The 12383-nt window shown below is 33.8% G+C and overlaps 1 protein-coding gene and 1 non-coding gene across 2 annotated transcripts; both read right to left on the reverse strand.

Annotated features, from left to right (window-relative positions):
• Nucleotides 1–3553: 3553 nt before the first annotated feature.
• TRNAC-GCA (transfer RNA cysteine (anticodon GCA)) lies at nucleotides 3554–3626 on the reverse strand. The gene has a single exon. It is a non-coding gene; the product is annotated as a tRNA-Cys (tRNA).
• Nucleotides 3627–3900: 274 nt separating this feature from the next.
• Nucleotides 3901–9162, reverse strand: LOC18423034 (tubulin beta-6 chain). Its single transcript, XM_006827596.4, has 3 exons — nucleotides 8476–9162; nucleotides 6012–6281; nucleotides 3901–4859 (listed from the first exon to the last, which is right to left on the reverse strand). The coding sequence occupies exons 1-3, from the start codon at nucleotides 8867–8869 to the stop codon at nucleotides 4183–4185; spliced, it is 1341 nt and encodes a 446-aa protein (XP_006827659.1). The 5' UTR covers nucleotides 8870–9162; the 3' UTR covers nucleotides 3901–4182.
• Nucleotides 9163–12383: the final 3221 nt, after the last annotated feature.

Below are 12383 nucleotides of genomic sequence, written 5' to 3' on the forward strand. Positions count from 1 at the left end.
TTCAATAAATAATAGATCGTTGATTTCACCACCTACTTATTTATTGTGCAACCCCTAAAAAAAATAGCACTAGGGTTTATATCCATTCTTTATGTTTTTAGGAAAAAAAGTGGGCTGACCCCGTAATGCTAATTGGTTTTGGAAAATTGTTTCATGTGGCCAGATTGAGAGGTATAAAGCATCCATTTTAAAGATGGAAGCAAATTGGTACAAGTATAATTAACTATTCAAATGTTTTTTTAATATAATAATAATAATAATTATTATTATTTTTATATTATGATCTCTATATTAAAAGTTATATATCCTCTAAAAATTAAGATTGAATTATATTTAAAAGATATTTTTATTGCCAAACTCGCATTTCTACAATATGCGAACCGTGTGAATATCCGATTCCGAACATTCGTATTTTACGAGGACGCATCACAGTATCAGCAAGTACTAGTGTTTGAGGCCATAATATAATATAGGAAAGGTATGCCGTCCACATCATGTGGACCCGGAGATTTCAAATGGCCAATAATTAGTTTCATATATTTTTTATTTAAATAAAATATTTATTTGAGTTCTTTAATGTAGGTGTATTTTTATAAGGGTGCAGTTTGCATTCGGATGTATAAGTAGGTGTAGAGGTAAGGTGCACCTTCAAATTTTATCGTGATATATAATTTTGATATAAAATGTTTTTAGGATTATCTCAAAATCTATTTTTGTATCTAATTATAAAATTTTAAAATTAAAAAATAATTATAATAAAGTAGATCTATAAACATATGAAAATCTTGAAAATAGACGGTGTAGATAATATGTTGTAAAATGCACTATTTCTAAGACTTAAAATCTTTTTATTTTTCAAAGTCATACATCTCGATGTCCAGATGATCAATCAAAAGGTTTTTCAACATTAAAACTACCTATTTCGATCGATTTTTGAGGGGCATCCATAGTTCTACGTTATAAGGTAGCATCCTTATAAAAACTTTTTTCTTTTTATAAATATAACTAGATACAAATAATTGAGAAATATTTTAAATAACTAAAATATCCTAAAATTGTTTTGACCAATGTTTTATTGATTTTTTTTTTTATTCTTATAAATTACTTATAAAAATGAAGCTAAGGACCAAATTTGATATTGATATTATTAAAAACAAAAAATAAAATTCAATCTGAACCATTACAATATGCTTCGGCACCTTTTAAGTGACCACGGCCTGTGGATGCAATATCAACCCTACAACATATAGACCGAGACCGGACAAACTAAGTTTGAGCTATCACATTGCGAATACGTGCCTTGGCCGGTTTGTCTAAAGTAAAATTTGGGTTTGGATGAAAACTAGACAAAATTAATGTTTGACCAATTTTAGTTTGTTAGATCGGTCGGTTTTGATCAGTCAAATCAATTAAACAAAGCTGCGATTGAGGGCTTTTGGCTCTGATTCAGTAGGTTTTTCTCATGGGTGGCTACATTTTCATAATTTTGATTTTCTCAATTTAACTTGATTCTTATCAATTATTATCTTGAAATCTCATTTCTAAATCAGTTTTCTACCTTTTACAGGTTTTTGCATAAAGGCAAGATTTCTATGCTTTTTCTACAACATAAAACTTATATATTGCCCTGTATCCAACCAACCGTCCATTCTGGATGGGGGCTTAAGATTGCCCCAATCACAATGTCAGGTCTCTACACTTTTTTATTTTTAATTTTTTTTCTACAAACTATTTTAACACAAAATTTGGTATGTCCAATCCTCTATTAAACTAGCAATAGCAAAAAATATAAAAAAATATTCTCAATAATATAAAATGACCAAAATACCCTTGAAAGTTTCAATAGGTATTTTGGTCATTATATTTTATCAAAAAATTATTTTTAATATTTTTATAGGTGCGCCCCAATGAGAAGATGACACGTACCAAATTTCATATTTATACAATTTGTATAAAAAAACTTAAAATAAAATACTTTGAGACATCGGATCTAAGAGCAAATGGTGAGCGGAAATCTTGATCAAAATTGGACGGCTGGATGGTAAGGGACGCATAGATCTTTTATGTTGGATAATTTATTCCGTTTTTACAATTTATGGGAGACTTTCTAAACATTTCTTGATGGTTGGGACCGTATTCATAAGACCATGGGCTATGGGAATGGTAATCTAGGTGCACTAAGATAACATGGCTTCTAGGGGTTTATTAGGCATTCCTAAAACAATTTTTCGGGATTTACAGTTAGGAAAAATAGAGAAAAATAACTAATTTCAAAATAGGGTGTCTACAAGGTTAAATGATGTTATGTTATTAATTTTGAATAAGGTTCCATTTATGGTAATTAGTCTAACGTTTCAAAATTCATTTGGAATATTTTGGATTAACAACTCAATATTTTTTTTATCTCGACCACCATGATCATGAATGAACAAAATATATAAAGGGTGCGGTTAGTATAAAGCTGAGGCTCTAAGCAATCAAATTGGAACCTACCTTCAAATAGTGTCAAGAAATGTGGTTTTAATACTGGAAATCTTTGTGATAGCCTTAAAATACATTTTCATATTTATTTATAAATTTTAAAGCTTCACAAATAGTGTAGATTGACAGATCTATGAAAACTTGAAAATGTTGAAAATTGATGGTCCAAAAATGCGTTATAAAATACACTATTTCCAAAACTTCAAATCCATTTTTTTTTTCATGTCTAGGCATCTTGATGTTGAGATGATCAATTTGAAGATATTTGAGCATCAAAACAACCTCTTCTAGTGAAATTTTTGAAGAACAAATTTGATTGTTTAGACCTTTAGCTCTAAATAAAATTTTCCCATATATAAATTTCAAATATTAAAATTGATTCACTTTGTATTTTTTTTTTTGTTTTTTTTGAACTGTTCATTTTAGTTTTCCGAAGATCACTGCACTATTTTTAGAGCTCTAAACACGAGGTGGAAATTTGGAATGTGTTTCACGTCCTAAAACCCATGAAAACCAAGGACATAAGAGTCGAGGACTCGCAAAAAAAAAAAAAAAAACCTCATTAAAGTTTTAAAATTCTGTAGTACACCTTCGCATGGCAGCCTCCTATATTAGCTATTACTATAAAACCTATTATTTTTTCTATACAGAGTTTGTAATCACTACTAGATATCAAATATGAAACCTGATAGCTTTTAATGTGTAAAAAAACTTGAAAGTATTTTTTTTTTTTTTAACTTTGGGCCTTCCCAATATTACATCCAACGGTGGATGCCTATTGTAACCTCCTTGTAGAAAAGATAAATTATTTTAGTGTATACTTTTCCATTCGCTATTGTGAAGCAACTCTATTGGTTGTAGATAGATGTGGGCTGAGTGATATATTTCTTGGAGAAAAAAATTAAGAAGAATCAAATTTAAATAAACAAATTCATAGCCATTTTAGATGAGACTAATTAGATAAAAGTGAGGAGGGGGAATTAGGAAGAATCAAATTTAAATAAACAAATTCGTATAGCCATTTTACATGGGACTAATTATATTAAGAAAGATAACATAATTGGCAAACAAAAGGGCCCAACCGGGATCGAACCGGTGACCTCTTGATCTGCAGTCAATTGCTACTACCACTGAGCTGTGGACCCAAATGATGCTACCATTTTCCACAATACCCTTCTAAAGATGCTACAATTTTCCACAATACCCTTCTAAAATTTATAAATAGTAGGAGCCAATTGTTTCCCCACTCTCCCTCTCTCTCTCTCTCTCTTTTTCTCTCTCCTTGGATTTATAGAGGTTATATTTAAATTTAATGGTTAAATTTAAGTCCATGAATTTATAGTTGAAATTAGTTTTCTGTAATGGAGTACAAAGAAAATTTCCTCTTTCAAAGAGCACACTCACCATTTTACAAATATCTCACAAAAGCTTCATCCTTTATTAACACCAAAAAACCATACACAATAAATATCCAATATTGGAATTCCATGCATACCCTGAAAAACAACATGAGAGAATAAAAAGGAAACTGTACCACTCCCAAAATACATAGAAATTTTATATATAAGATTTTTCCTAGAAGGGAGAAGGGAGATCAAACAAATTCATGGAGGCAGAGAGAGTGAGAGGGAGGAAAAGAAATAACATAAACCCATGAGAGAGTGAGAGAGATCAACCCACCATCACAACCACAATTGGTGCTCAGTTCTCCCCAAGCTCCTCATCACCATACTCCTCCACATCCTCCTCCGCAGCAGTGGCCTCCTGATACTGCTGATACTCAGAAACCAAATCATTCATATTGCTCTCTGCCTCTGTAAACTCCATCTCATCCATTCCCTCTCCTGTGTACCAATGCAAGAAAGCCTTCCTCCTAAACATAACAGTGAACTGCTCACTAACCCTCCTAAACATCTCTTGTATCGAAGTCGAATTCCCCATAAAAGTAGAAGACATGGCCAACCCAGTTGGTGGAATATCACATACACTCGACTTGACATTATTCGGGATCCATTCGACAAAGTAAGACGAGTTCTTGTTTTGGACATTGATCATTTGTTCGTCGACTTCTTTTGTCGACATTTTGCCTCTAAACATAGCAGAGGCAGTCAGATAGCGGCCATGGCGAGGGTCGGCAGCGCACATCATGTTTTTCGCATCCCACATTTGTTGGGTGAGTTCAGGAATGGATAGAGCACGGTAATTTTGGGATCCACGAGAGGTCAGGGGGGCAAAACCGACCATGAAAAAGTGGAGGCGAGGAAAGGGGATGAGGTTTACGGCGAGCTTTCTGAGGTCAGAGTTGAGTTGGCCAGGGAAACGGAGGCAACAGGTGACGCCAGACATGGTGGTGGAGATGAGGTGGTTGAGATCACCAACTGCAACAATAGGTGCAAGGGAGGGAAAAAAAAGTTAGCAAAACCCATAATTTAAATCCTTTGACTCGGCTCAAGACTCAACATAGTACTGACTCAAGTGGACTCCATTGGACATAACCATCAGCATCATCATCAAAGCTTTTTTTCAATTAATTGGGGTTGGGTATACGAATCCTGATCCACCTACTCACTGTAGGATTAAGATTCATGATAAATTTTGACAAAAGTTTTATGTTGGTTGCCTACCTAACACAACCCATCCTTTTTACTCATATATGAGACGAGTAAAGGGAAAGTCCTCACCCTTCTTAGACCCATTGGACTCAACCGAGTCCTAAAATGATTTGCTGAGCATGTTCATAGATAAGGGAAAGTGAACTTGAACTAGACTCGGGCACGATTCTTTACTTATATGAAGGTGAATGGGAACTTTAAGGAATTTGTTTTTCTCCTCATTTTCAGTTCTTGTGTGAACTTTTTCTCTAGAGAAGAGATAACTCTAGTGCTCTCGATCTTGAGATATTTGTTGCTTTTTTTACAACCAAAATATTTATCAATCTTCTTTAGTATGCCCAAGACAAATTTGCCTAGAGAATTTAGATATACAACTAATTCCTATCAGCAAAGGACAAACATTATCTTGTAATAGCGAACTTTTTGTGCTTGGAAACAAAAAGATTGAAGTTCCTTCTTTAGTTCACAAGAAAGTTTTCTCTCCTTATTTTGCCCCGTCTCACCCACAATCTATAGGATAAGCTGCATGTACCACAGTTATGGTCTCATCCAATGTTCTAAAACTTGCCGAGTCTAACTTAGAGTCACACAAGTCACTAAGACGTGAGAGGGTGCTGAGACCGAGTAAAAACCTTGGGAATTGGCAAGGGTCTCGCAGGTTCTCAAGGTACTTTATTATACTTTTAGAGACCCAAGTCCGACTCCCTGAGTCGGATCCCGGGCCTCTCCATTCCAGGAGAGTGTTCACAGCCTCGCATCATATGTCTTATCTATTTTCTATTCACTTCTGAGCCACATACACACAAAGGCACCCCTAATCCCTAAACTTCACTATGTTCAATAAAGAAAAAAAATCACTACAACTTCTTTATTATCCCAATCCACAACATTCAATATCAGAAAGAGAGAGAGCCTTACAACTTGGGTTTGTGAGCTTGAGGGTCCTGAAGCATATGTCATAGAGGGCCTCATTGTCCAAGACCATGCACTCATCTGCATTCTCAACAAGTTGGTGCACAGAGAGGGTAGCATTGTAGGGCTCCACCACTGTGTCTGAGACCTTAGGTGAAGGGAAGACAGAGAAAGTGAGCATCATCCTGTCTGGATACTCCTCCCTTATCTTTGAGATTAAGAGGGTACCCATGCCTGAGCCAGTGCCACCTCCTAGAGAGTGGCATATTTGGAATCCTAGAGAGATAAAGAACAGAGTTAGAGTGTATATATCAAATAAGATGTTCATGGAGTAAGTGAAGATGTGTGTTTGTTCCTTTCTTTTGTGGATTGGTAGAAACATTTTGTTTTGTGCTAATGTAATTGCATGAAGAAAAAATAGAAAAAGTAGTCATATCTCTTGGGTGTTAGCTTGTGTTTCACTTCTAGAAGTGTGATATAAAGAAACAGTTTTAGAAACGCAAATAAGAGATTGTATACTATGAGACCATTTACCTTTAATACAACGAGGTCATAATTACTTATAATTATCCGATATGAAATCTGACAGTTTGGGTTAGTCATAAAGTTCAAAAAAGTTTCTTTTGTACAGTGAGCCTGGTCAATGGAACAAATGCAACTATTCAATTCCACATCTAAGGATTAAGATCAATTGTGACCTCCATATACCATATATAAATAGTCTTTTCCCTACAAATAAATAATTATAGAAGGGTGACGAACAGATTATTGGAGCAGCCAAAAACACTCTTACCTTTTTCTCTTTTTATCTTTTGGTTACATGATTTCGTTCCTTGGTTTTTTCCAAAAACAGAAAACCTAAAAAATGATTTTCTTTGATAAAAGTATGTCATCCATTTTAAGAAAAGAGAATGACATTCAATTGAAGCCTTGAGGGAGCTTGTTAACCCAATTTTTTAGATTGCCTAGCCAGGAGCATATGAACAGCTGAGAAAAGTCATATATAAGAATACCCTAACAAAACCTATATAAAAAAGGGTATTGTTTGTATAAGGCTGTAGCCCCAAACAATCAATATAAGGTGCACCTTGAAATAGTATCGAAATATATTATTTGAGTTCTGGAAATTTTTGTGATGACCTGAAAATTTATTTTCATATCTAATTATAAAATTTAAAGCTCAAAAAATAGTGTAGATCGAGCAGATCTATGACCACTTGATGATCTTGAAAATTGACGATCAAGAAAATGCATTATAAAATGCACTATTCTCAATACTTGATATACTCAAGTTCATACATCTTGAAGTTGAGATTATCGATTTGAGGATTTTTGAGCATCAAAACTACCTATTCTAGTGAATTTTTGAGGTGTGTCTTAATTTGATTGTTTAGGGCCTCAGCCTTATATAAACTTTTTCCTATTAAAAAATATGAATCATGAGAGAGAGAGATCTTCAAAAAGGTAAGTGCCTTTTAGGGAGCACAACAAGACGATGGTGAGAGAAGAGATCACCAAGATATGGAGAGAAAGAGATCGCCAAAAAAGGGAGGAGAGAGAGAGAGAGAGAGAGGTTAAAGTGTATGTGCCTTATAGTGAGCCCAGCAAGAACAGATCGCCACATGACTAATGTTATACACCATAAAACTCTTTCATAACTAACAAGCTATACAAAAACAAACAGGGTGCGGTTTTCACACAGGCGAGTCTCTGAATAATCAAAAGAAAGCCCACCTTCAAATAGTGTCGAGAAATGTGGTTTTAAATCTGAAAATCTTTGTGATAGCCTTAAAATATGTTTTTAACTTTAATTATAAAATTTAAAGCTTCAAAAATAATGTAGATCTAGCATATCTATGAAAGCTTGAAAATCCTGAAAATCGACGGTCTACAAATGCCTTACAAGATGCACTATTTACAAAACTCAAAATCCATTTTTTTTCTAATGTGCATGCATCTCGATGTCGAGATGATCCATTGAGGATATTTGGACATCAAAGTAACCTCTTCTTGTGAAATTTTTGAAGTGGGCTCTAATTTGATTTTTATCGTTTAGAGCCTTGGCTCTATATAAACTTTTTCCAAACAATATATGCCAAAAGACACAAAACGCCAATGAAATCTACAATAAATCCCACAATGTGTATATGAGAGAGAGATCAATCTACAATGTGTATATGAGAGAGAGATCAATCTACAATGTGTATGTGACAGAGAGAGATCAATCTACAATGTGTATATGAGAGAGAGATCAATCAATAATAGATCCTACAATGTCAATTATTCTAAGAGAGAAAGAGGGAGAGAAGTTTATAATAGATCCTACAATGTCAATTATTCTAAGAGAGATCTATATGAGAGAGATAAATCCACAATAGATCCTACAATGTCAATTATTCAGAGAGAGAGAGAGAGAGAGAGAGAGAAATAAATCCTACAATGTAAATTATTCAGAGAGACAAATCCAAACCTTGGAGGCAATCACAATTCTCAGCCTCCCTCCTGACCACATCGAGCACAGCATCAATGAGCTCTGCCCCCTCTGTGTAATGCCCCTTGGCCCAGTTGTTCCCTGCTCCATTTTGCCCAAAAACAAAGTTATCGGGCCTGAAAATTCGACCGTAAGGCCCTGTTCTCAGGCTATCCATGGTGCCTGGTTCGAGGTCCATTAACACAGCTCTTGGAACGAAGCGGCCACCGCTCGCTTCATTGTAATAAACATTCACTCTCTCTAACTGCAATGAAGAGTCCCCTTTGTATGAACCGGTGGTGTCGATGCCATGTTCATCGCAGACAACCTCCCAAAACTTGCCACCAATTTGGTTTCCACATTGCCCTGCTTGGATATGGAGGATTTCTCTCATTTTCGGGATCTGGGGTGAGAAAGAAACCCACAAAAGATTTGGGTTTTAGAGAGAGAATGAGAGGGAGCTCTCCCCTTCTAGAAAAAACACAGGAAAGACTGACTCTTTTCCAAAAGAAGCTCTCCCTCTCTGTAGCACTTGAAAAGAGGGCCTTTTGTGAATCTCTCTCTCTCTCTCTCTCTCTCTAAAATACAGGATTGGGTCTTTGTAGAGATTCTCACTATTGCTTTCTTGTTCCCTGAAATTGAGAAATGCCGAAGAGTGATTGGATTTTTGGAGTAGGACTGATTCTTTCTCTCTCCAGGAAAATTGAGAGAAATGGGAAGAGAGAGAGAGAGAGAGAGAGGCGGAGCAAATGGTGGTCTGTATGAGATGGTTTGTGGGGTTTATGTAGAGGAGAGAGAAGGGGATATATTTGAGTAGATGCAGTCGTTGTGGAGATGGTCGTGAGCTTCTTTCTCTCTCTCTTTCTATTTTTTTTTTCTCTCTCTCTCTCTGTAATAGTTTTTCTCTCACTTTCATATTTCAATCCATCTCTTGATTTCATGTATTTATTTCTTAGTTTTCTTTTAATTATTGGGATTATTTCATTTATAAATTGGCCCCATCATTGTTTTATTTCCATTAAACCTCCCATATCGCCCCTTTCTGTTGAGGGAAATTTATTAAAGCAATAGTGTTCGGTGAGTTGACCGACTCACATGATTTCGTGGAGTCTCCTTACAAAATATATCTCAAACATCTATTTTTTATCCAAAATTTTAGGGTTTGATAATTTCAACCATAACAATGATCTAAATTTAGAATTTTTATTTTTTAAAAAATAAAAATATTATTTTTTGAATTCTTTTCTTCACTGTCAATTTTAACTTTTAGTGGAGGTAATATTTTTTGACATCCATCTTAGAGATGGATGATAGATAAACAAGGGACCGCACTGTAATAAGTGAGTCGACTGACCAAAACCATGTCCTTCATTAAAATAATCAAAAGAGATTAACGGTTTAATAAGGGTGTAATTCAATAAGGTAGCAACCTTAAACAATCCAATTAAAGCACACCTCTAAATTTTATCATAACATGTAACTTTGGTGTAAAATATTCTCTATATTATCTAAAAATCTGCTTTTCATACTTTATTATAAGATTTTAAACTTCAAAAATGGTTAAAATCAAGTAGATCTATAAACATACAAAAATCTTGAAAATGGATGGTCTAGGACTCTAGATAATGTGTTGCAAGATGCACTATTCTTGAGACTCAAAACTTTTTATTTTTATTTTTTGATATTCATACATCATGTTGAGATGATCAATTAGAGCGCCTTTTAACATTAAAACAGCCTATTTTGATGAATATTTGAGGTGCATCTTTAATACTACATTTTAATGATGCAATCTTATATAAACTTTTTCTATTTAGTAATGGGTGAGGTTTGTATAAGTTGTCAACTTTATACTATTGAAATAAGGTATACCTCAAAACTATGCACAAAAAAATGCAGTTACCGCAAAGCGTTGCAATGATATGAAAATCTTGAAAATGGATGGTTTAGATAATGTGTTAAAAGATGAACATTTTTTTGTATTAGAAATCACCCTTTTTTCATGTCTATGAATCCCAATTTGAGGGTTTTCCTAAACAAGAACAACTCTCTAGTGGCTTTTTTAGTTGCACCTTACTTGTACAGTATAAGGTTGACACCTTATATAAACTTTTTCCTTTAATAATTACCATTTTGTAACAATTGCAACTCAAGACAATGTGTTATTTTATGGGTATTTTTTAAAAAATTAAAAACTATGGGTAACGTGTAAAATTGTTAATCTTTCACGGGCAATTTGATAAATTTCCCTTCCATTTATCAACTCAACATGGTTTGATTAACTAAAGGGGACGGTAAGGCTGCATTTTTTCGAAGAAAATTAAAGCGCAAATGACAAGGAATGCAATTAAGTTCTCGAAACTCATATGCTGGCTTGGAAATTGTTTTCAATTCTAATTATGAAATCTCATGCTCCAAAAATGGCGTGTATCGGGTGAAATTACCCTTGAAATGAACAATAAAAAAGATATGTTGCAAGATGGACTAGTTTTTATTGGAAAATTTATCGAAAACTATTTAACACTTTGCGCATTTTTTGATTTAATTTTAAAAACCTCTCAAAATACACATGATCATGAGTTGGAACAGTTGAGTTGTTAAATTAGGCATATCTTGATATTTTCTTTTTACTATTTCAAATTTTTCGTTTTTATGTCCATATTTGTCATGGGTGATATCATTGATACACATATCTTTCCCGCATAAAAAAATTGCATGGATATTCATCAAATTATCTATTAGAGATTTAACAATTTAACACTTTTATCTATATCGTTTTATTTAATTTCAAATATATGCAAAAAAAACATATGGTATTGAGTCAGAATAGTTTTAAGTGTGCGAAATGTTAAATAATTCATCTTGTACAAGTATCTCGATAAGAAAATGTATACGATGAGACCGTTTACTTTTGATAAAAAAAGGTCACAATCATTATTGGATGTGAAATCAAACAATTGAAGATACGTTGTTAATCGGGTACAAAGTCATTTGATAAATCTCCCAAAATTAACTTTTCTTGCGAGATATGAATGTGGATTTAAATTGTAAAATACTTACCCTTTACTATTTCACCACCTATTGATTTCAATAAACTTCTTGTTCAAAATTTCAAAAGAACTCAATAAAAAGGAAAATTTCCATTTACAAAATAACCTCAATATTCCCTATTTATTTAACGGTGGTATTAAATACTCACATAGACCATAGGCATTTTTGTCAACTTAACAAGTGGTTTTGGGCATGCAATGGAAATCATTCAAAGATGGGGTTAATTTAGTTATTGACCATCTCATATTTATATTTTATTATATAATTTATTTATTTCTCCTCCTATTCTTAATATTCCTACTTTTTGAATAAATAAGTTGTTGGGTTGATGCACAAGAGGACAGCAGGTCCCATGAGCTGGCCACGATATGAGAGCCCTACTGTCCTAGTGGGTGGACTGTGTACTTCTTGTTTTTTATTTATTAATATTATTATTATTATTTCGATTATTATTATTATTATTATTATTTATTACTATTATTATTACTATTATCTTTTCTTTTGTTGAAATTTGTTTTGCTCTTTCTCCCTTGGTCTTTTCCCTTGGGTTTATTTTTAATTTTACAGGGGCAAAAGGTTTTTCCCCAATCAATAATTGTAGAGAGAGGGACCTCCATTTCATTATTTTCCTCCCTGTAATGTAGCCGTATATTAGTGTTTTTTGGTGACCTCATGCACAAGGGGTGCCGGGTAACAAGATGAGAATCCAATGCTTTCCCCATGTGAGTATTCTGGTGACCGGAATTTGGTTTCTGACTGCCGGAATTTGGTTTTTCAGGCACCAGATCCTATCACTTAAAATATAAGAGAGAAAAAGGGAATGGATTATAATTTGAGTATACAAATCTTGCTTCATT

Source organism: Amborella trichopoda, chromosome 7 (assembly GCF_054954075.1).
Source record: "Amborella trichopoda isolate Santa Cruz 75 chromosome 7, AtrichopodaSantaCruz75HAP2 v2.0, whole genome shotgun sequence".
NCBI classification, from domain to species: Eukaryota; Viridiplantae; Streptophyta; class Magnoliopsida; order Amborellales; family Amborellaceae; genus Amborella; species Amborella trichopoda.

Bases quoted from the DNA above. Each gene is read 5' to 3' on its own strand.
- LOC18423034 (XM_006827596.4), bottom strand. From the start codon at position 8,869: ATGAGAGAAATCCTCCATATCCAAGCAGGGCAATGTGGAAACCAAATT. The intron at 6,282-8,475 runs GTTTGGATTTGT...TTATCTCTCTAG, and splicing joins GAATTGTGATTGCCTCCAAG to GATTCCAAATATGCCACTCT. The intron at 4,860-6,011 runs GTAAGGCTCTCT...CTATTGTTGCAG, and splicing joins CAAGCTCACAAACCCAAGTT to TTGGTGATCTCAACCACCTC.